Source organism: Pongo abelii, chromosome 4, assembly GCF_028885655.2.
Source record: "Pongo abelii isolate AG06213 chromosome 4, NHGRI_mPonAbe1-v2.0_pri, whole genome shotgun sequence".
Classification (NCBI taxonomy): Eukaryota; Metazoa; Chordata; class Mammalia; order Primates; family Hominidae; genus Pongo; species Pongo abelii.
The window spans coordinates 141,183,889-141,206,770 of NC_071989.2; the positions used below are offsets into that span (position 1 = coordinate 141,183,889).

At 53.7% G+C, this 22,882-nt stretch overlaps 2 protein-coding genes across 4 annotated transcripts; one reads left to right on the top strand and one right to left on the bottom strand.

Moving 5' to 3' along the window:
- The first annotated feature begins 667 nt into the window (after positions 1-667).
- Positions 668-4,158, top strand: SOWAHA (sosondowah ankyrin repeat domain family member A). The gene has a single exon (XM_024247340.3). The coding sequence runs from the start codon at positions 988-990 to the stop codon at positions 2,632-2,634; it is 1,647 nt and encodes a 548-aa protein (XP_024103108.3). The 5' UTR covers positions 668-987; the 3' UTR covers positions 2,635-4,158.
- A 5,287-nt stretch (positions 4,159-9,445) lies between these two features.
- SHROOM1 (shroom family member 1) lies at positions 9,446-18,202 on the bottom strand. Of its 3 annotated transcripts, XM_054555939.2 has the most exons (8): positions 17,861-18,197; positions 12,453-13,468; positions 12,309-12,364; positions 11,910-12,116; positions 11,144-11,713; positions 10,917-11,058; positions 10,544-10,816; positions 9,446-10,422 (listed from the first exon to the last, which is right to left on the bottom strand). In XM_054555939.2, exons 2-8 carry the CDS (start codon positions 13,428-13,430, stop codon positions 10,090-10,092), a joined length of 2,559 nt encoding a protein of 852 aa, XP_054411914.2. In that variant the 5' UTR covers positions 13,431-13,468; positions 17,861-18,197; the 3' UTR covers positions 9,446-10,089. The 3 variants fall into 3 exon arrangements, with proteins under 3 accessions (XP_054411914.2, XP_054411916.2, XP_054411915.2); XM_054555941.2 differs by lacking the exon at positions 11,144-11,713 and having other exon boundaries at positions 17,861-18,202; XM_054555940.2 differs by lacking the exon at positions 17,861-18,197 and having other exon boundaries at positions 12,453-14,779.
- Positions 18,203-22,882: the final 4,680 nt, after the last annotated feature.

Genomic DNA, 22,882 nt, shown 5'->3' on the forward strand with positions numbered 1-22,882 from the left:
AAAAAAAAAAAAGTCCTGGCACAAACTACGTGCTCAATACCTATCTGTGGAACAAACGAAGGTTTAAAAACATAGCATGACTCCGCATTGCTTTCTTAAAGCATAAACATACACACACATATGGGAGAGAGGGAGAGGATATTTCAAAATGTTAATGGTGATTTCAGGTGATTTTTTTTCCTTCTTTATGTTTTCCTGTTATGTTTATGTTTCCTGTGGTTTTATACCCCAAATCCTGCGTGAAAATGTATTATGTTACCATGAGAAAACTGCTTTTGAAAACGTCTCTCTAAACCTACAGTAACGTGCATTGCCGCGCAGAGTGAATTGGTTTTGCTGTAAATCTCATGAAGCCGTTTTCCTGCATGAAACGCAGTAAAAAAAAAAACAAAAAACAAAAAACTGGAGCGGTATTGACGACCTTTAAAAAAAAAAAAAAGGATTGTTTTGAAAAAAAAAAGTGTTTTGCAGTTTTATTAAAGGTGTTTTGGTGTTTTATTAAAGGATTAAAAATCCATTCCTCCTTGGCCGACCGCGGCGTCCCTAGGGAACACACCCACCTAGCAACCGGGACCAGAGCTGGAGCGCTGCGCCTTTAATTCCGGGGCGGGCGGGGGGCGGCGGGAATTTCTGCTACGGTTCCCTCTGCATCGCGGGGGCAGCTGTCACCTGTAAGGAGAGCGCGGCGCGGGGGATGGAACCCGGCTCCCATTGGACAGAACACAAAGGCAGAAACCTACCCCGAAGGCCGGGGCCCGGCGGGGCGCTGGGGGTGGGCGCTCCCCGCGGCCCCCGGCGCCCTTCGCCCCGAGACGCCCCGGCCCGGCGGCACCGGCGCGACCGAGGTCCAGCTTCGGGGACACGCCCGGCCGGCCGCGGGGAAGGCGCCAGGTGAGCGCGGCCGCGCCTCCCGGAACCCCGCTCCCGCGCGTCCCGCGGCGACGCGGCGCCCACCCGCCCCGGCAGCCAGGAACCCAGGGCCCCACCATGGCGCTGGCCGCCGCCGCCGCCGCTGCGGCTGCCGGGGTGAGCCAGGCGGCGGTGCTGGGCTTCCTGCAGGAGCACGGCGGGAAGGTGCGCAACTCCGAGCTGCTGAGCCGCTTCAAGCCGCTGCTCGATGCGGGCGACCCGCGGGGCCGCGCCGCCCGCAGGGACCGTTTCAAGCAGTTCGTCAACAACGTGGCGGTGGTGAAGGAGCTCGACGGCGTCAAGTTCGTGGTGCTGAGGAAGAAGCCGCGGCCCCCGGAGCCCGAGCCCGCACCCTTCGGCCCCCTGGGGGCAGCGGCCCAGCCGTCGAAGCCCACTCTGGTCTGGCCGGGGGGCGCCTCTGCCCCGGGAGCTCCGCCCTTGGTCCCGGTGCCGCGGCCAGTGGAGCCGCCAGGGGACCTGGGTCTGCCAACAGAGCCACAGGACACCCCGGGGGGGCCGGCCTCCGAGCCCGCTCAGCCGCCCGGGGAGCTGTCCGCCGACCCACCGCTTCCAGCCCTCGAGCTAGCCCAGGCCACCGAGAGACCCTCCGCAGACGCGGCCCCACCGCCTAGGGCCTCTTCTGAGGTGGCCTCGCCTTGCTCTGATCCGCCAGACCCAGAGCCCGGGCCCGGGGCAGCGAAAGGGCCGCCGCAGCAGAAGCCCTGTATGCTGCCCGTGCGCTGCGTCCCGGCCCCCGCCACGCTCCGCATCCGGACGGAGGAGCAGGGCCTGCGCCGGCAGCTGTCGGAGGAGCCCAGCCCGCGGAGCTCCCCTCTGCTGCTGAGGCGGCTCTCCGTGGAGGAGTCCGTTCTGGGCCTCGGCCTGGGCCCGGGCCGCTCCCCGCACCTGAGGCGCCTGTCGCGCGCCGGCCCGCGTCTGCTGAGCCCCGACGCCGAGGAGGTGCCCGCCGCGCCGCCGCCGTCCGCCGTGCCCCTGGAGCCGTCCGAGCACGAGTGGCTCGTGCGGACGGCCGGGGGCCACTGGACCCACCAGCTGCACGGGCTGCTGCTGCGCGACCGCGGCCTGGCGGCCAAGCGCGACTTCATGTCTGGCTTCACGGCCCTGCATTGGGCCGCCAAGAGCGGTGACGGCGAGATGGCGCTGCAGCTGGTGGAGGTCGCGCGGCGCAGTGGCGCACCTGTCGACGTGAACGCGCGCTCCCATGGCGGCTACACGCCGCTGCACCTGGCTGCGCTGCACGGCCACGAGGACGCTGCTGTGCTGCTGGTGGTGCGTCTGGGTGCCCAGGTGCACGTGCGTGACCACAGCGGGCGTCGCGCCTACCAGTACCTGCGGCCCGGCTCCTCCTACGCGCTACGCCGCCTTCTTGGCGACCCAGGCCTGCGAGGCACCACGGAGCCAGATGCGACCGGTGGTGGAAGTGGCAGTCTTGCTGCCAGGCGCCCCGTACAGGTGGCCGCCACCATCCTCAGTTCTACCACCAGTGCATTTCTGGGCGTCCTGGCTGACGACCTCATGCTCCAGGACCTGGCCCGAGGCTTGAAGAAGTCGAGCTCCTTCAGCAAGTTCTTGAGCGCCTCGCCCATGGCTCCACGTAAAAAGACAAAGATCCGCGGTGGTCTGCCAGCCTTCTCAGAAATCTCTCGTCGACCTACTCCGGGGCCTTTAGCTGGTCTAGTGCCCAGTTTGCCTCCAACAACCTGAAGGTCCCTGGGGCTACCACCTGGTTGATCTATCGTTGCCTGCTCGTCGCAGTCCAAACCCACCCAAGACTGCAGCCCAATCAACGCCTGGAGCCTCATTCTGTTTCCAGCTTTGTCCAGGGCAGCCTGTTTTACCCAGATGGGCCTGCACCTCCAGCTTCTTCCTGAAGCATGACCCATCTCCAAAGATGGGATTTGAGAAATCAGTGAGAGCTTCCTATAAAGAACTCCAGGAGACAGGCCTGAACTCTAGAGGGAACTTGAAATCCAGGGTCAAAGGTTAAGGGGCAGCAGCTGGTCTGGCCCCTGAATGTCTTCACCTGATGCCTCTGCAGCTACACAATCTCAAGCCAGAACTAGAGCAAGGGTCTCTTTAAATGTTGAAAGATGTTAGGTTGTCAGCTTTAAGATATGTGGTGGTTTTGTAATTTGATGATTTTATTCTGTTTTTAAATTGAAATGAGGTAAAGCAACTTTCATAATAACCTTTTGGAATTATATTTTTCCACTTTTAGGCAAAGTGCTTAGACATTTTCAATTTTTTTGCTAAATACTTTGGAATTCTATTTAAAAAATAGATGATCAAGATCTAAAGGAAATTAATCCCAACCAACAAACTTAAAAGTTTATCTACCTCATTTTAGGCAATCAAGATTCTGGGGAGTCTTGAACACAGAATAATGATTGTGACCATTATGAATGTAACTAATTTCAGTTGTACTGTGAATGCTAAATATTTGCAAACAAGTACATCTTGAAAGTAAAGGTGACTTAGAGAAAAGAGACATTTTGACAGATACTTTTAATTTGTGGTTGTCTCCATCATGAAATATGAACATGTGTTTGGCACTTGTGGGTGGCTATTTTGATTTGGCATGAATACTTAATTTTTTTTAAAAATTGTGGTTTGTGAATTGCACCTTTGTGCCATGTTTCTGAATCTGGTTTTCAAATCCAGTGGAGCCTTTCAGTGCAATAGGTGAATATTAAAAGAAAAAAAGTAATAGTATTATGACAGAAAAATGAGCGATTAAATAGTAATGGATACAATTAAGGAGCAACTATTTTATATGACTGTTCTGTACAAACAAAAAGTATGTAATACCCATTTTAAAAAAACATTTGAAAGTAGACAACTTATTCCAAAATAGCAAATGCAGAATCTCTGCTCAGTGAGCTTGGATGAGTGGCTTAACTTCTCTGGGCCTTTGTTCCTATCCATAAATGAGAAAGTTTGTAGATATTGCCAAGATTTCCCAGGCTCAATACAGTGTAATTATTTTATGTTTTTAAAGATATGAAATCTATTTACTCAATCAATTTTTTAAATATCATATTGTGATAATGCTCTGCTTTTGCAAATTGTGTTTGCATGTCATTAGTTATATCAAATAGTTTTGTGGCACGGGGTAGTGGAGCTTCCCTCCCCACCCCCATATGTATCAGTGAAGCCTTTGAAATTACTTAAGGCAGTCTTTCATGGAATGTTTTGATTGAGCAATGAAATAAACAGTCCTCCATTTTGTTTCCGCTTGAGTGGTGATGTACTTCCCTTAAAAATTCTACAGTTTTTGCTATTGTATTTTTCTTTTCTTTTTATCTAATTTCTTTTCCTTCATTCTTCTGCCTCTTTCAAGCATTCTGTTATTGAAAGAAGTTGGATTGCTCTGCAAAGTAAAGGAGTCAACCACACATGGATATCGTAATGGAGAACTGTAGATAAATGTGGGCCCTGATGTGACCTTCCCCACCTTCCTTGCCTGGAACTCTGCATAAATTATTTTAAAATGCAAATTAAATCTTCTGCCTCTGCCGAAAAATTGTGGGAGACACAATTATAGCAATTGGAGTAGCTGACAGTCTAGAAAACAGAATAAAATACTGGAGATTTTCCATGGTAAAAGAGACACCTGACTGAGACAGGGCCTCAGACAAAGGTCACAGACACAGGTATGACCTGCCTTGATAAAGACAACATTTAAACCAGCAAAGTAGTAATAACAATAACTAATGTTTATTGCACACTTAAATGAGGAGGGTCATCTGAACTGCCAGAAGAATCTTATGTGTTTCAGAAGAGTGTGCTGCAAGTCTTCCAAGTGAAGTAAAACATTTAGCGAGAGTTTAGGATCAATATACCTAAAGCTCAGGTGTTAGAAAACACTGCTTTTCCTTGCAGGCCAAAGCTTTCTGCAACTATAAGGTAAGCCGATAAGAAATTCTAGTTTCAAACGCATATGGAAAGTTTTTAAGAATAATATATCACCTAGCAGGAGGCACACTGTTAGAAGGGCATTTTCAACACGAACAAAATAATTGTGAAGGCAATTTAGCTGACAAGAATTGTCACAGGGATGAAATCACTCCTTTTAATGAGAGAGAATTGTTGATGTAGATGGGTATGAGTCATATCCATAGCAAGCTTTTAAGTAAAGTTTTACATATCCTTTAATGGAGGTTGAAGGTTATTCTTCAGCATGTCTCCTTTACCTAATGGAGATCCAGGGTGATGCATATACTGTATAACCTGTGCTGATTAAGTGCCAGGCACAATTCTAAACACTTTGCAGGTATTAATCGCAAGTTTATAAGGTATGTACTATTTGTATCTCGATTTTAAAGTGAGGAAACTGAAGCCTAGAGAAGTCATAAGTTACTTGTCCAGGCCTCACAGCTAGTAAATGCAGAGCTGGAATAGTCTCCTGGTGCTCTTTTTCATGACACTGTCTGCTATCCTATTGCAGGAAGCAGGGTGGGCTCATCTCAGCCCTTTTTACTCGTTTAGTGTCTTTGGGCAAGTCACCCAGCTCCGCAAACCCCATCTTCCCTGTCTATGGGACAAAAGGCTTTCTGTACCTATTTCACAGGCTGTGGGGGAAGGAAGAGCACATGGAATGAGTGGATAGAGCTCTTTATGAACTGCAACACCAATGTGGGGTGCCGAGTTGGTTCCAGGGGGTAAATGGCTGCATCCCAAAACCAAATAGCTCTGATTTGTGGATCTGCTTTACATGATCATTCTTTTTTTTTTTTTTCTTTTTTGAGATGGAGTCTCGCTCTGTTGCCCAGGCTGGAGTGCAGTAGTGCAATCTCAGTTCACTGCAACCTCCGCTTCCTGGCTTCAAGCGATTCTCCTGCCTCAGCCTCCCAAGTAGCTGAGATTATGGTCACGCACCACCATGCCCGGCTAATTTTTTGAATTTTTAGTAGAGATGGGGTTTCGCCACGTTGGTCAGGCTGGTCTCAAACTCCTGATCTTAGGTGATCTGCCTGCTTTGGCCTCCCAAAGTGCCGGGATTACAGGCGTGAGCCACCGCGCCCTGCCATGATCACCATTCTTTTAACATGTTAGTGATTGTATACATAAGTAACAATTGACTCTACTAGGAAAAATGTATTCCCACAAGAGGGAAATTATCCCATATTCTGTACATATCACTTTAGTTAAAATAGAAATAATGTCTTTCTAAACTCACATTCCTCTAGCATTCCTACTCCCACTGCTATTCAGCCACCTGAGCTGGACTGCAGTGGTGGGATGTCGGCTCACTGCAACCTCTGCCTCCCCGGTTCAAGCGATTCTCGCTTGAAACGATTTCCGTGCCTCAGCTTCTCGAGTAGCTGGGATTACAGGCGTGCACCACCACGCCTGGCTAATCTTTTGTTAGAGACAGGGGTTTCACCACGTTGGCCAGGCTGGTCTCGAACTCCTGAGCTCAGGCAATTTGCCCGCCTCGGCCTCCCAAAATGCTGTGATTACAGGCGAGAGTCACCCCGCATTTATAGGCGCCTGGCCTATACTTAGGTTCTCTTTTGCTCTCCAGATAGCTTTTGCCTTGAACCCGCCTCACCTGTTTGGAACTGCCACACCTCCGGACTTCAACCTGGGGCCGGGGTGCCTCAGGTGTGCCTGCAGGGAAGAGAAAAGAAAGCAGAGACATCGAGATCTAGATTCTCTCCTCAAAGAAAAAAAAATCCTCCTCGTGGGAAGTGGGTGCTGATTTAAACATCAAAGACAACAGGTAAACTTCCATTGTGACCTTCCACGCTGTAGCTAGGCAGACAGCAACACTATGGGGTCCTCAGCAATTGCCGCCTCCCGCATTCCTGGGCCCCCAAATGCCCCTTTCACCTGTTTCTCTCTGCAGCCCTCAACCACATTTGACCTAACTTTCCTGAGCTCCTGGTTTACATGTGAATGCACAGAACGGCTATTTGTTCCAATGAGGAGCCCTGAGGTTTGCGCCAGCCGCTCTCAGGGGTACGTTTTGTGCCGAGCAGGATGTTCAAGACAGACTGCGCGCCGGTTTCGGGCACTGCTGAACATGGCTTCCCTGTTCCGTTTCTAATTTACAGCCTGAAGGTAAAAAGTACACTGATTAAATCCACGTTAGGAGGAGCAGCGGGGGCGGAATAAGCGAGCTCGGGAGGCGGCCGCGGGGCCGCCTGTTGCCCAGCAACGATGCCAGCCGCAGCCTGTGCTCCCCCAAAAGCCCGAGAGCACCGCGGCAGGCAGCCAGGAAGGAGGATGGGGCAGGGGAGCCGGCGGCTAAAGGAGATGGGGGGCAGATACCCCTATAGGGACCCATGCAACCCGCTTTCTCACCCTGGGAGACTACGCAAGGCTTTTTTTTTTTTTTTTTTTTTTTGATACTGATGTTCGAAATCAAAAAGTGCACTGATCAAATCCGTATTAGGAGGATATGATTTAATCAGTGTACCGTTTAAATCCCCCCACACCCCTCTCCCCGACTGCCCTCTCTCCCACTTGTCATTGGCCAGCAACTTTCCAACAAAGGCCCGGTGGCAAAGACAGCCAGCCTTTCCCTGTCTGGCTGGTCAGTTTCTTCCTGAAAGAAGCAAAAGGCTCAGCTCCAGCTTTCGGGCCTAACTGCTCAGCAGGGCAAGTCAAAGTCCCTGTGGCTGGCCCAGAGGGCCTGGTAAGCTGGAGAAGCTGCGAATGGCGAAGCGTAGGTACCAGCTTTCACCATGAGGACAGCGCCCTCTGCTGGCAGTATCCTGAAGGGTCAGTTCACCGGGCTTCTGGTCCCCACAAAGTCTTGAAGTCTCTGGTGCTGATACGGAACAAATATGGTGAGCTCATTCTTGCCCTCTGGAGAAATAACGATATGGAAGGGAGAAAACTGGGGCAAGAAGACCGAGGGAAGATAGAAGGTCCACTGCAGGAGGTGTGGCCTTATTTTGGGGATTCTCCTGATCTGGCAAGGACGAGCACAAAAGCCTCATATTTATTTCCCCACGGAAAAACCCAGCGCACAAAGTCCAGTTTAATGGGAAGATGGCAGATGCCCCTACGCCTACCCCCGTGCTTCCCACGCCCAGCCGGACTGGGGATGCTTTGTTGGAAATACACAATTCCCATTGGCTTAATGGATATGTTAGCTGTGTTTCTTTTTTCTTTTCTTTTCTTTTTTTTTTTTTGAGATGGGGTCTCTGTCACCCAGGCTGAAGTGGTGGAGTGTATTGGCGCGGTCTCGGCTGACTGCAACCTTCACCTCCCAGACTCAAGTGATCCTCCCACCTCAGCCTCCCAAGTAGCTGTGTTTCTAAGAATACCACAAAGGAATAATGCAGTAGGGTCCATACAGGGCAAAACGCAGAAATTAGTAGCTTCCATCCAGAACATGCCTCTGGGTGTGTTTACTAGGCTGAAGACCTTGGAGCAGAGGCCCTGCCCACTGTGTTTAAAGGGGCAAAGCAAAGCATAATGTTAGAACTCGCAATGGCCTCAGCAGGAGCCCCATATGTTTTTTATAAAAAGGCATAATGTGAGCATTGTTCTGTGCTCAATAGCACAACTGTTATAACAAACGCTTTTGGTATGAATACAACCATTTAAAATTCCCAACCAGTTGCACTTGGTGACAATACGCATCAGAAAACAAGCCCAGGAGCACAGATTTCTCACTTGGGGGTCACTTGGCTATAAATGCACATAAACACGCCTTTTAATGTGCCCAACTTCCAAAAATACACTGAATATTTGTGGAACAATGTTGTTGGCCCCAGCATTTGCAGCTACAAAGGCTGAAGCAGATTTCAACATGTATATCTGAGAACCTAACTTTGATTCTATATACATGGGGTGGATGCACAAATTGAGGAGTCCTACGTATCATACCACTCCAGCCCCCAACTTCCCACTCCCAACCATGGCCCACCCTCAGATTACAACCACTGCTATGTCTCCAGGTCCTTAGTCCCAGCATGGAGGGTCTTGAGGTTTCCCACCCCTCACCTTCAGCTCCCACCCTCGACTGCCCGCCTCAGGCCTGGCTGAGCCAGTGGGATCTCTGAAGGAGAGGAGGATAAACAGTGTTGATAACATAACTGGAAGAAGAAAGTGCTTTCTGGGTCTTGGAATGAATGTCCCCAGATGTCCAAGTATTCTGAATATTTGTCAGGGCATTTAGGCAGCACAGCATCTGAGCCCATTTCAGTAGCTTGAGTCTTCAAAGGAGACAGGACTCCTACTTCTCTACTGATGCTGGGATGTTGGCTAGAAACCAGCTACAGAATCCGGACTCAGCCAATCAGACCTAGGCCTTTGTGGCTGTGACACAGTCACTGGAACAGTTAGGAAATATTGGTGACAGTGGAGTTGAAAGCCCAGTATTCCCCTGGTCCCTCCTGTTTTCAAGCCAGGTTCTCCAGACTAACTAGACATTGGCAGGGTTGACTGATATTCTGCCAGCAAATCCCTCTTCTGCTCTAGTCAGCCAGGGCTGGTGACTGTGTAAACAAGACCCCTCTCACTCCTCCCACAGCTATGCTGCAGGTGACACACACACTTTTCTTAACAATCTTTATTGAAGAAAAAATAGGCTGCTTTGCACCTTAAGTGCTCCTCTGTCTTCTCTCCTCCCTCCAACCAACCCCTGCCAGCCCCACACTCATCACGAAATGGGGGAATACTGCAGTTTTTAAGATCCATAAATTAATTACCAAATAATCCACAAGGCCTGGTGAGGCCACATGAGAACACTTTGGAGGAGTATCTTTTTTTTTTTTTTTTTTTTTTGAGACGGAGTCTTGCTCTGTTGCCCAGGCTGGAGTGCAGTGGCACGATCTCCACTCACTGCAAGCTCCACCTCCCAGGTTTACGCCATTCTCCTGCCTCAGCCTCCTGAGTAGCTGGGACTACAGGCGCCCGCCACCACGCCCGGCTAATTTTTTATATTTTTAGTAGACATGGGGTTTCACCATGTTAGCCAGGATGGCCTCGATCTCCTGACCTTGTGATCCACTCGCCTCGGCCTCCCAAAGTGCTGGGATTACAGGCGTGAGCCACCGCGCCCAGCTGGAGGGGTATCATAGAAAGGCCTGGCCTGGGTCCTCCCCAATCCCTCAAGGGAAAAGCAGAGACTAAATCAGCATCACCCCACTTACGTGGGTGAGAGGTAGGGGCGGTGCACCCCACCCTCTCCACCTATAACTATGTAAGGAGAAGAAAGAAGGGCGGCTGAACTGGAGGACAGGTCCCTGAGGGCCGCGCCGGGCTGGGAGACAGGGGATGATGGCCAAGGTCGTCCCTGATGGCATCCAGTTGGTCCTGAAGGAGGCGGATGCGCTCGTCCAGGCTGCGCTGCTGGGCCAGGACGGCGGCCTTGCCCGCCAGCAGGGCGCAATAGACGCGCAGCTCCTCCACCGGTAGTGCTCGCACCAGCACCTCCCGCACGGCCCGCTCGCGCCGCGCCACGTGCTCCTTCAGCTCCTTGGCGTCCTCCTCCTGCCGCTCCAGGAGCCGGAGTCGCTGCAGCAGGGAGGCCTGGAGCCGCAGGAAGAGGCGCCGTGAGCCGGGTGAGGGCGCCGCCGCTCCCGGAATGGTTCCAGCCGGAGACAGCAGGCCCCTCACCGCCCTACTCGCTTGCAACCTGAACCCTTTTTACCTGCTCATCAGGGTCGCTGTCCGAGGCCTCCCGGGCCAGGGCGCGGCGCACGCGCGCCAGGCGACTGCCCAGCAGCAGCAGAAGGCCAAGCACGCGCTCTAGGTCGGCCATGAACCGGCTGAACCGCTCCAGCTCCCGAGGGGCACAGGCCTGGCGCACTGCAGCCTCCAGAGTCGCTTGGCGCCTGGCCCACGCTTGTGCCTCCCCCTGCAGCCGCTCCTGCTCCGTGTGAAGGTCCTGAAGCATCTTTTGGAGGACGGCGGCCAGCTCCACCTGCAGGGAAGGCTCAAGGCTGGGGCCAGGCTCATGACTTCTCTGCCCAGGCTCTGGGCTCCTACCCACCCCCAGCCTCCACCAGCCCTTCTCCACTCACTTTCTTGTCCTGGATGCTGTTGTTTGGTGCAGGGAGCCCCTGGCCACATGGCTGGTCAAGCACAGGGTGGGTGGCAGGGTTTTCAAGCCTTGTCTCCTCCTGAGGAGCTGGCAGGAGCTGGGTGAAGCTGAACTGATAGGACCTGGGAACAAAACCAGAGCTCCCTGAGTTTCCTGTCCCCAACTTCAGGGGCTCGGTGTCCAGAATCCCTAGTACCCCTCACTCACCCTGCCTCAAAAGTACCGGCAGCCTCCTCTCCAGCCTCCCCACAGGCAGGCCGCATTGCAGCCCGGACCTCTGCTAAAGGAATCAGTCCATCCAGCAGGCCCAGGGGTGGCTCTGGGCTGGGCTGGGAAGCAAGAGGGTCACATAGAGAGGGATCTAATCTGGCCAGCTCCTGAACCAGCTCCTCGACGCACTGACTGGGCCATGTGAGCCTGGAACCAGGCTGGCCAGTGCCCCTGGCTAGGGCAGTATTGTGAGGGGGACCTGGAGTATCATTGCCTGAAAGTCCCAAGGCATCAACTGGGAGAGGTTTGAGGAGGTCACTCTCTGCAGCTGTGGGGGGATTGATGGTCAGTCCAGCGGGGTCAATAGTTGGGATGTTATCATTTGCAGTCCCAGTGGGGGTATGGCTTGTGGGCCTGGAAATACCTACAGAACCATTCACCCCCTGCCAGCAGTCATCTGCCCCTGCAGTTCCTGGACACGCATGGAGCGGGTACTCTGGGGGGACTGTAGCCTGGCCAGTTCTTTGGCCTAAGCCAGTTCCATACTGCTGGTCAGAGGCATGGACACTGGAAGCAGAAAAGACACTGAATCAGAAAAAGCTCCAGCCACAAACAAATGGTGGCCTCCAAGGGCCATCTGTCCCTACCCCCATCACCTGGAATCCCAGGCTCCAGCTAGGAGAGCATTCCCACCCCTCTAGTGTTTTGTAGATGTGTGTGTCAGGGGGGTGCCTCACGATGCTTGGAAGCAAGAGGGAATTACCTGGCTGGGGACCCCTGGGAGGCATGGGGGTCTGGTGGTGATGTCATTCTGACCAGCGGGGCCTCTTCTAGGAACACTTCATCAGGAAGGGAGGGGAGCCGGGCAGGCACAATGCAGGTCTCTGAGACCCTCTGTTCACCGTCGGCAGGGCTGCTCTGGGGTAACTCTGCAGGATACACCACCGCAGCCTCCTTCTGAGGCAAGAACCTGGAGGCAGGGACCCCATAGTGACCACAGTGGAAGGAAGCTCTCGGTGTTGCACCAGGCCGACAGTAGGGTATTTGCAAAATCACCAGAAGGCTCAGACTGAGGGTAGGTAGGAAGTCCTTTCATTTTTTGGGCAAAAGCTATGCAAGCTGCTTCCCCCTAACTTGGTCCAGAGTGGTCTGTGTCTCTCACCTGGAAAGTCTGGTCTGAAACAATGGTCTGGGGGTTTCTGCTCCTGGGGGAATAGCCTGGAAGGGTGAACAGTCGACTGAAATGTGGCTCAAGTTGTGTTTCCCAGATGCTCCCCTCACCAGCCTGCATCTCCTGACTTCATACCTGGACAATGGGTATGGTCCCTCCTGATCCTCCCCAGGAACCCAAGACTTCGCCTGAAGCGCTCCGACTCCGACTGCCGGGCCTTAAGGCATCACCGAGCTTCAAGAACCCGGAGTCCAGGTTCATGGAGCCTTGGGGCTGCGTCTCGGGCAGCCATCCAACCTGGTGATCTTCAAACTTAGCCAGCGCCGGATGCTGGAACTCCAGGGGCTCGGGCCCAGGGAGGCCAGAGCTGGAGCAGGCCTCACCCAGGCATTCCCCCGCCGGCCCACCGCCCCGACCCACACGATCCAGCTTTCCTGGCTCCGAGAAGCACCACTTCCGCTGCTGGTTGGCGAGGGGACCCCGGCCGGCAGTTCCTGGCGCAGGAGCCCGGGAGCGCGCCGGCTCCCTCTCCCCGCCCGGGTGGCTGAGTGAGGCGGAGCGCGGGTGAGTCGCCGGGGGCCGCGCTGGGACAGTGGGCCGCAGACGGGCGGGCAGGCTCATGCGGAGCTCCTTGCGCTGGAACGACGTCTCCCGGAGCACTCGCCGCTGCGCGCCCTGAAGCCGCTGGCGGTAGGCGGCCCTCGAGGCCGGCGGGCTGGGCGGCTCGGCAGCCCGTGCCGCGGCCTCCGCCTCGGCCGCCAGCGCGTACAGCAGCGGGGTGGCCTGCCTATTCAGTGTCCCCGGGGTCCCCGGGACCTCTGTTGGCTGCGGCCCACTGCGGGCGGCGACGGCGGGCCGGGGCCGCGGGGATGTGCAAAGGGCAGCGTCGGGCGGGGCGGGGCCCGGGCCGCCCCAAACTACGCGCACGTAGTCCCAGTCTAGGTAAGGAAGGAGGTCTGTCCCCGGCGACTGCGTGCGCGGCTCGGGGCCGCCGGAGGCTGCGGAGAAAGAGCTGTGGGCCGAGTCCGCGCGCATGGACAGATGCCACAGGTCCAGGCCGCTAGTGGACGAGGCCGGGGAGGCGCGGTCGCCTCCAGGTCCCAGGGCCTCCATGGCTGCGCGGATGAGTGCTGAGGCTGGCTGCGTGGGTCCTGGGAAAACACAGATGTGGTGCTGGGTGAGGAGCTCCGGGTGAGGGCTGGGACAGCCTGCTGGCCCCGCCACCACGGACGGCCAGACGCTTACACTTCCCCTCCCTGGTCACACCGTCACAAGCGCTGGCATCCCCCAGATTTTGGCAGAGCCACCTTGGCATCAGAGGTGGCAGAGGAGGTAGGACCAGTCCCAGGGAGCACCTCTGAAGGTTGAGGGCCCAGCTCAGGGGAAGGAATTGGGACCAGCTCATTCCCTGCCGGGCTCCCCTTGCCCACACAAGCAGCCTTTACCCTGAGACCTCCTGGAACGCTGAGAATGTACCCATGTTCCTTTCCTCCCCAACCCTGTTCCACCCAGGCTGCTTCCTGGCCGCTCTGTTGGCTTCTCCATGTGATCTTTCCCTGATAAACAATGGTCAAGAACACTCTTGTGACCTCAGGGGAGCTAAGAAAGGAGGGGTGGGGGAAGACCCAGGGCAAGGGGCAGAGGCAGCTTCACAGCCTTCCTCCCTCCCTCTGTGCCTGTTATGTTCCAGGTGCTTTATATAAATATTTATTTTGATCGTCGCAACTGCTGTCTGCATTTTACAGACGAGGACAATGAGGTTCTGAGGGGGAAATGATTTGTCCAGGACCACACAGCTGGGGCGCGGCAGAAGCCTGCCTGGAATCCAGGCCTGCCTCCACGCTCACTGCAGCCAGAATCAATTTCCTAGAAGCAAGCCCTGCTGAAAGGCAGTTTACCATCCCTCCTATTCCCCAACAGCCTGAATCCTCCAAAGAGGCCCACACTCCACTATGGGAAAGTCACCTCTACCTCCCCACACACTATTGGCAGATTCCAAAATAATCTGGTCCCCACTTCTCAAACTCTGCTTTTCGTCTAGGAATGATGGGCCGACCCCCATCTTTGCCCTGCTTCTATTCTTGCTTCTCCTGTAGGACTCAGCTTAGAGGTCTCCTCATTTTTTGGGACCCCTACAGTGTGCTGAGCTGACCCCCACCCCACACTGTCCCTGTTGGCTTGCTTCTGATTCCCTCCTCCCATTCCCACCCCTGAGCTTCCTGAGAACGGGCCCTGCTCTTCCTCATTGCTGCACTCTCAGTGCCCAGCAGAGTCCCTGGCGTATAGTCAATGTTAAACAAATATTTGGGCCGGGTGCAGTGGCTCTTGCCTGTAATCTCAACACTTTGGGAGGCCGAGGTGGGCGGATCACTAGGTAAAGAGATCAAGACCATCTTGGCCAACGTCGTGAAACCCCATCTCTACTAAAAATACCAAAAATTAGCTCGGCATGGTGGCACGCGCCGGTAGTCCCAGCTACTTGGGAGGCTGAGGCAGGAGAATCGCTTGAACCCGGGAGGCGGAGGTTGTAGTGAGCCGAGATCGCGCCACTGCACTCCAGCCTGGCGACAAAGTGAGGCTCTGTCTCAAAACAAAACAAAACCCCAAACATTTGCTGAATGTCAAGGGAAATAACAGATTTGCAAGGAGTAGATGTAGGGGTGGCCTTGGTAGAGAAGGAAGAGAGTTCTTTAGCTTCTGCACACCCTTCTTCTCTCCCTATTAGTCTTTTCTGGGGAAGAGGACAGAATGGGTGAAGCACTTGCCACCACAGACACTGGCCAGGTTCCTCATGCAATATTAGGTACAAACAGAGCAGGCAAGCACAGCTTGGGGCAGGACTGACCAGAAATCAATCCCTTCTGGTCCTGGGAGGGGGATCAAGGGTAAGAGTTGAGTGGGTGTGCCTGGGTCAGGGTAAGAGCAATTTTGAGGCTTGGGAAAGGGCAATGTTGAGGTTTGGGGCTCCCTATGAACTATGGAGACTTTGGGGGGCTGGCCTGCATTCTCTGAGCTGCTTGGTAGGGAGTGCAGAGTAGGGTGGCCCACGGCTAGGGTGAGGACCAAAAAGCAGGCTTATTTGAGCCTCCTAGACACTATCTGGAGCTCAGAGTCACCCTCCACCCACATCCCTGAGGCTGAGGATGTTACAGATTGCTGGTTAGGGCAAGTATGGGGGGTAGTGGTAGGAGGATATGGTGTTTCCTAAAAGGGAAAGACAGTACGCCAACATTCCCAGGAGAGGCTCTCAGCAGACCTAGGACCAGAACATCTTGATGTCACCCACCTGGGGGCATTTGTATATGCCTACTAAGCCCAGGATCTTAGCCCTTACACTTAGGGTTGGGGACTTCTTTTGCAAAGTATTTCCACTCTAAACTTTAGGAGGACAAGAAACTACTCTGAGTAGCAGCTCCTGGGAGGACAGTCACCTCATCTAGGAAGCCCACCCGACTGCTCAGACATTAGCCCTTTCTCTTCCTACTCTTTCTGAGTCCAGCTTGGGAGCACTAGCTCATGCCACCCATCCTGCCCATTTTGGCTTGCTGCAGCTACAGATGGGGATCACCAAATACAAGATGTTTCCTCAAAAGAGGTCTTGAAAATCTATGAAAATCTATCTTATTTGTGAGTTACTATATTAAAGCATTCTGAATTCAGCAAATAAAAACAGCTTGAATGGGCAATAAAAATGTGTCTACACATGTGTTTCCTTATTGACTGTAACTTGTTGAAGACGTTTTTGCACTGGTGGCTCTATCAGGTTGATGTTCACACAGGCTCCTCACAGTGTGTCCTTTGCAGAACCTACCATGCCAAGAGGGCCCAGCTGCTTTGGTGTGTTTTGGGGGGCCTCAGCACAAAACGACAAGGCATTTTCACTCTTGTCTGGCTGCAGGGAGCCTCTTGCAGTCCAGCCATCCCCTGTGGCTGGGGGTAGCCATATCTTAGGGGTCCCTGCCTCAGTGGCAGTGGCACCTGTGGGCTGGGCTGCTATGCCTGTGCCTGCTGCTGAAAGGGAGTTCAGAGGTGGAGCTCAAGGAGCTCTGCAGGCATTTTGCCAAGCCTCTCCAGAGCAAAGGGAGCAACCTAGACTCCCGCTAGAAAGACACCAGACTGGAGTCCTGGGAGGGGGAGTTGGGGTGGGCATTTGATGTATACTTGTCACCTGAATGAAGGAGCCAGAGAGGAAGGAGACGAAGATGAGATTGGCCTTCAAAGCTAAGGGTCTGGCAGGTGGAGGCACCAGTCTGAAAGGAGGAGCTGGGGCTGAGGAATTGTCAAGGGGGCCAGTGCTCCTTCAGTCTGGGCTTCATGGTGTCTGTGACAAGTCTGGCAGCAGTTGGGATGTGGCTCTGGACTTCAGCAGGGGAGGGTAGACCAGGCAAGACCCAGGTTTTTAGTTAGAGGTTACTAGGGAAATAGCTGAAGACAGTTTCCGGTGGATAAAATCACACCAAGGCAATGGGAACAGACCCAGGTAAGGCGACCGAGGAGGCACAGGAGAACGGACAGCCTCAAATACAACGAATGATCAGGATTTAGATCATACCTCCCTCAAGGCCACCTCACATCTGACCCCTCTGTGGAGGGGCCATCCAGGCCGCCCCTCCCAGCGGGTCTTCCCTCAGTACTGGGCTCACTGTGTAGGCGCTGTCTCCCTGTCAGAATGAGTTCCTGGGTACTGGACCACGTCTCGAACCCCAGTACCCGCAGCTAGGTCTGGCTAGGCGGACGTTCTGGGAAGTTCACTGGCTCTCCCTGTCCCCAGGGTCCCCCTGTTCTCCCAGCCTGTCCGCGCTGACAGCGCACCCCACGCAGCATCCGCGCTCCGAGTGTGCGACTGGTTTACGGGCTCATCGGTCGCTGCACCCCAGATGCAGTCTCTGGAGACCCGAGCTCCGTGCCATGCACAGGAAATGCAGGAAGCTGGCGACACCCGGTGAGAGGCGGCCGCGGGCGTCGATAGACCCGGTTACCTGGGGTTCAAGCTCTGGGAGCCGAGGCACGGGAGGGAGAGAGGCGCAGGCCCTGGCGGCCGCAGGGGGCGGCAGAGACACGCGGAGCGGCTAGAGAGCAGATGGCCGCAGCCCCGCGCAGTTCTGGGCCTTTCCCGTTGGGTTCACCGTCGGGGAAGGATTGCGCGCAGGGGACAGCGCGAGCCCGGGAAGGAAGGACCCGGCTTCTCCAGATGCTTGGCGACAAAGGGCAAGAGCGGAGGGTGGCGGAGTGAGACCGCGCTGCGCGGCGGCGGCACACGCGGCGCGCCCGGCCGCGCCCCTGAGCCGCGCAGCCAGCTTAGAGGAGGCCGCCTCTCCGCCCCGCAGCTCTGCAGCTGGGAGAGGCGCGCTGGGGTCCGACTCCACTGGCGCAACCTGACGCGGCGCCGAGCCGGACACGTCCCGGCCGAACGACGCCTGGGCTGCCGCGCGACCACCGCCTCGCCACCCGCTCCTCACCCCCGTCCGCCCGCAGCCCCGCCGTCCTCCCGGGGGAAGCGGACCCCGCCGCCCGCTTCCCGCTCCCCCGCCCCCGCCGCGTACCTGAGGCTCCCGCCGAGACGCGCTCCTGAGCCCTCGCGGCCGCGCGGTGACATCAGAGCCCCGGGCTCTGACTCCGACCCCACCTCCAGGCTCCGGCCGCGGCCGCAAGGGAGGCGCCACGTCCGGCCGCGGGGGCGGGAGCCGCAGCCTCTTGGTAGCGTCCGCGCGCCGGCCCAGTCCCAGGTCTGAGGGTGGACAGTGCGTTCCCGCGCGGGCCACAGGCCTCTTGCCCCAAGCCGGAGAAGCCTGAGCGAGGTGGTGGGAGGGCGACTACGGCGACCGCCCACCGTGCTCCAGCGCGTCCGTGATGCTCGGGGGCCGGGTCCCTGGGGGCCTGACACCTCCCTCGGTGGGGAGGTCCAGGGCGGGCCCTTAGGCGCCTGACGGCTACCCGCTTTCCTCCCCAAACCCGGCCAAGAAAACAGAGCTGCCAGGGCCTCGTGCCTCCCACCTGTCCCGCTGAGTAACTCGCCCCTTGATCAACTCTACCCCCAGACCCCCATTTCCAAAACTCTTCCAGCTCTTTGACTCCCACCATGGGCTCTTGTCTCCTGTTCCCTGTCCCATTTCTTTCCATTTCTCCCACTACCCAGCATGGTCTGGGCCCTCCAGCCTGCTACCGGGGTGGGGGGGGGGAGGGGGGCGGAGCACGGGGAAGCCCCTGGACTTGTGTGCATCTTAGCTGTCCTGAGTGGGTCCTTAGGGAGCTGGAATACGCATACCCACTAAGGCTGGACGCTGGCGCTCGAGGCCCTCACCTTCCGGGATCTCCATTTTCCAAAGAACGCTCTGCCTGCACCTGCCACTGAGCTCTCCTTGCTGTGTCCTCAGGCTCCCCTGCCCCGACTTTCCAAACTCTGTCCTATGAATACCACTCTGCCAACAAATGCTCCGTTCCTGAGAGGGGCTGGGGGCCCTTTGATGAGCCTCTCCAGCTCTCAGGTCTCTGCCTTTGTCCTCCGCTGCCCTCCCCCTCCCACAGGATCAGCAGGGCTGGGCTCAGGGGCCGTGTCCTCCCATGGTAGTATCCCTGGCAAATAAAGGTTTATTGGTGTTAATAACCAGGGCTCCGAACTCTGGCCAAGAGTCAAGGTTGCCACTTACTAGGGACACTGGGAGCCTGAGGAACTCTGTCTTCTTGGGTCTTCTGGGGCTCGGAGGCAGGAGACACCTGAGCCCAACTTCTGAGAGTGGTGCCCTCTGGGCCCTGCTCCTTCTTCAACACCATCTGGACTCAGGCACCAGCTTCAGCTGGAGCCCTAGGCTTTAAGACAGTGCCTAAGAACCTTTTGGCTTTGAAAGACTTTCGTCGTTTGTTTTGCTTTGCTTTTTTGACAGAGTCTCCCTCTGTCGCCCAGGCTGGAGTGCAGTGGCCCGATCTCTGCTCACTGAAACCTGCGCCTCCCGGGTTCAAGCAATTTTCTCTGCCTCAGCCTCCCGAGTAGCTGGGATTACAGGCACCGGGCACCATGCCCAGCTAATTTTTGTATTTTTAGTAAAGACGGGGTTCGCCATGTTGGCCAGGCTGGTCTCAAACTCGTGACCTCAGGTGATCCACCCACCTCGGCCTCCCAAAGTGCTGGATTACAGGCATGAGCCACCGCACCCGGCCTGAAAGACTTTTAATGTTTTTAAGACCCTGATCCACAGAGTCTCACAGCAGCATCAAAATAGAAGAAAGACAGCCCAGCAAACAACAACAACAAAAAATTTTAATTGCTCATGTTGGCTGGAGCGGTGGCTCATGCCTGTAATCCTAGCACTTTGGGAGGCCAAGGTGGGCAGATTGCTTGAGCTCAGGAGTTCGAGACCAGCCTCGGCAACATGGCGAAGCCCTGTCTCTACAAAAATACAAAAAAAATAGCTGGACATGGTGGCACGCACCTTTAGTCCCAGCTACTTGGAAGGCCTAGGCACAAGAATTGCTTCAACTGAGGAGGCACAGGCTGCAGTCAGCCGAGATCTTGCTACTTCATTCCAGCCTGGGCAACAGAGTGAGATTCTGTGTCAAAAAAAAAAAAAAAAAAAAAAAGCTTATGTTTTTTACTTATATTTCTTGAAAACTGTGGGGACACAGTGTCCAGAACAATTCTATTAACCCACTCCACCCACCTACCGCTCACCTCTTGCACACACTACAGCAACTCTCTGCTAGGGACCATGGGGACACAGTCCAGAGCGATTCTTATTAACCCACTCCACCCACCTACCGCTCACCTCTTCTACACAATAAGCAACTCTCTGCCTAAGTCCCCAGAAAACTGAAATCCCGCCTACCCACGTCTCTCTTAACCTCTTCTGTTCTGAGAAAGAGAAAAGTAACCCCTAACATCTGAAAGCCCCAGCTGGACCTTGATGTTGCCAGAATTTGACCTGACATTCACAGCAAGGCCTTAGTGTTGTCCCATTGGACATAAGCCATTTCACAGGGCATCAATGTGAGACAGGGCCATTCTTTAACTAGGATGGATCAAGACAAAAACAACAGCACTCTAATCATGTCTAACACATACAAAAGCATGAACATTGTCCAAGTCACAAAAATGACCTAGCTAATATGAGTGCCTGCTGTCCTAGCTAATGTGAGTACCTGCTGCTTCTTTACCAATTGCAGCTTTAGCCTCACTAATCATTCCTCTTTCTAGTTAAGATTTATTAATATACCCAATCATAGAATTACTCTTGCTTCCTGACAGCATCCAGCACAAAGGAAAGTTCTGCTTCTTTAACCCTCTTGAAAACCACTAACCCAAACCCAGATCCTCTAAGTCCTTTCTAATGCTCTCTTCCTGAGATGCCATGTGGTTTCCCATGCTACGTGTCCTCTCTCACTTCAACAAGCAATGAACCCAACTTGTTCAACTACAGGTATGCTCGTGGTGGTCTTTGGCTAGCGGGCACTGACACTTCCTATCATTATTACAAAAGCACAGAGAATCTTGGAGAGGAGAAGGGGGAAGAAACTGCCACAAAGCTGGAGTCTCCGTTAGTGATGGTGGTTGGGGAGCGAGTGTGCATGGAGAGGGTGGAAACATGCACATATGCTTCCAATACATAAAGAGAGGTGTCTGCACCCTTCAGTATCTCAATACTTTCTCAGGCCTGGGGGAGTTCTTTTGAAGAGACCCTTAGATGGCTGTGTTTAGCTGGGATTAGAGCCACAGACCTTGCTGTTCCTGGCCAGGCCCTATATCAAGGAGCTGATAGGTGGGGAGGTGGTGGGCCTCCACTCCACATAGTTTGGCACTTGTAATCTGAACTGATGACACCAAAGCAAAGCAACTGCCCACCTCACAAGTCCCTGTGGTTTCTTGCTTTGATGCCCACTCTCTTTGTTGGATATGGTTAATGTGATGTGACTATGAGTGGAATACTAAAGACCACTTCTTTAGTGCCAAGCACTGTGCTAAGTGCTCTATGTATCTTTTTAGCCCTCTTACTCCTCAGAAGTAGGTATCAGTATAACCCCATTTTACAAGTGAGAAAGCTGGGACTTAGAGACATTATTTTGTCAAGGTCAGGTAGCTAATAAGCAGTAGAGGCAATACTTAACCCCCTAATGTCTGGTTCCAAAGGCCAAGCTGTCATGTGAACATGACCAGTGTAAAGAACTGTATGTTGTAGATATCAATGCAGCCTTCCCAGGAGAGCAGGATTTGGACTTCAGATTGAGCAGAACTAGCAAGCGAGCAGGAAAGATGAGACAGTAGCAGCAGCGAGACTCCAAACAGGACTTCCCCATCTCTGTGTGTCCCCAACAGTCCAACACATATGAGGGCTTAGTTTCATATATGATTTCCAGGGGTTTATTGTAAAGGACTTATAGAAACATTTCTTTCTGTAAGTACCTTTTTTTTTTTTTTTCAATAGAGATGGAGCTGGGTGTAGTGGCTCACACCTGTAATCCCAGCACTTTGGGAAGCTGAGGTGGGAAGATCACTTGAGGCCAGGAATTCGAGACCAGACTGAGCAATGCAGTGAGACCCAGTCTCTACCAAAAAAAACAATTTTTTTTTTTTTTTTTTTTTTTTTTTTTTTTTTTTTGAGTAAGAGTCTCACTCTGTCACCGAGGCTGGAGTGCAGCGGCATGATCTCAGCTCACTGCAACTTCCGCCTCCTGGGATCAAGTGATTCTCACGTCTCAGCCTTCCAAGTAGCTGGAATTACAGGGGTGTGCCACCACATCTGGCTAATTTATGTATTTTTAGTAGAGATGGGGTTTCACCGTGTTGCCCAGGCTGGTCTGAACCCCTGACCTCAGGTGATCCACCTACCTCGGCCTCCCAAAATGCTGGAATTACAGGCATGAGCCGCCATGCCCGGCCTTCATCTTTATTTTTTTCATTTGAAAGTATATCTTAGAGTTTATTCAAAGTAAGTACATAGGTTTTCTTGTTTGTTTGTTTGTTTGTTTAAGACAGGCACATAGCTATGCATTGCATAGGCACAAATAAATTGGGTTAAATAACCCTATTATTGGACATTTAGGTTAATCCAGTTTTTTGCTATTACTATTTTAGTACAAATACCCTTGTTCATTTATTTTTGTTCACATTTGTAAGTCCACTTACAGGATAAATTTCTAAAAGATGAATTGGTGGGTTAAAGTGTAGGTAGTAGATTGTACTTTACAAAGACAATCACGAAAAAATTTTCCACCTCCCAAGCTTTTCTACAATGTGACTTTGCCACTACTCTACCCCGAAGAGGTGAGGTCTATTTCTCCATCCCCTTGGATAAGGAGCTTAGGGGTGGCAGTAACTGTTTTGACCAACAGAATGTAGCAGAAGGTATGTTGGGCTAGTTCTAGACATAGCCTTTAACTTGCCTGGTAGCTTCCACTTCTTGCCTTTTAGTAGTGCTACTACTCTGAGACCACTAAGCTATGAGAAATACAAGCCATATGGAGAAGCCCAGGAGTATGAGATAGCATGTGGAGAGGGGAAAGAGAGGCCAAGGAGCACTTAGGCATTGGACAGGCAAGTAACCAAGCCATCTTGGAAGCGAATCCTGCAGTGTCAG

What these genes read in the sequence shown, in the direction of transcription:
- SOWAHA (XM_024247340.3), top strand. Translation starts at nt 988, where the DNA reads ATGGCGCTGGCCGCCGCCGCCGCCGCTGCGGCTGCCGGGGTGAGCCAG.
- SHROOM1 (XM_054555939.2), bottom strand. Translation starts at nt 13,430, where the DNA reads ATGGAGGCCCTGGGACCTGGAGGCGACCGCGCCTCCCCGGCCTCGTCC. An exon ending in TCCCAGGGGTCCCCAGCCAG is followed by an intron (nt 11,714 to 11,909) that starts GTAATTCCCTCT and finishes TTCTGCTTCCAG; the next exon opens with TGTCCATGCCTCTGACCAGC. An exon ending in ACAGCGACCCTGATGAGCAG is followed by an intron (nt 10,423 to 10,543) that starts GTAAAAAGGGTT and finishes CTGCGGCTCCAG; the next exon opens with GCCTCCCTGCTGCAGCGACT.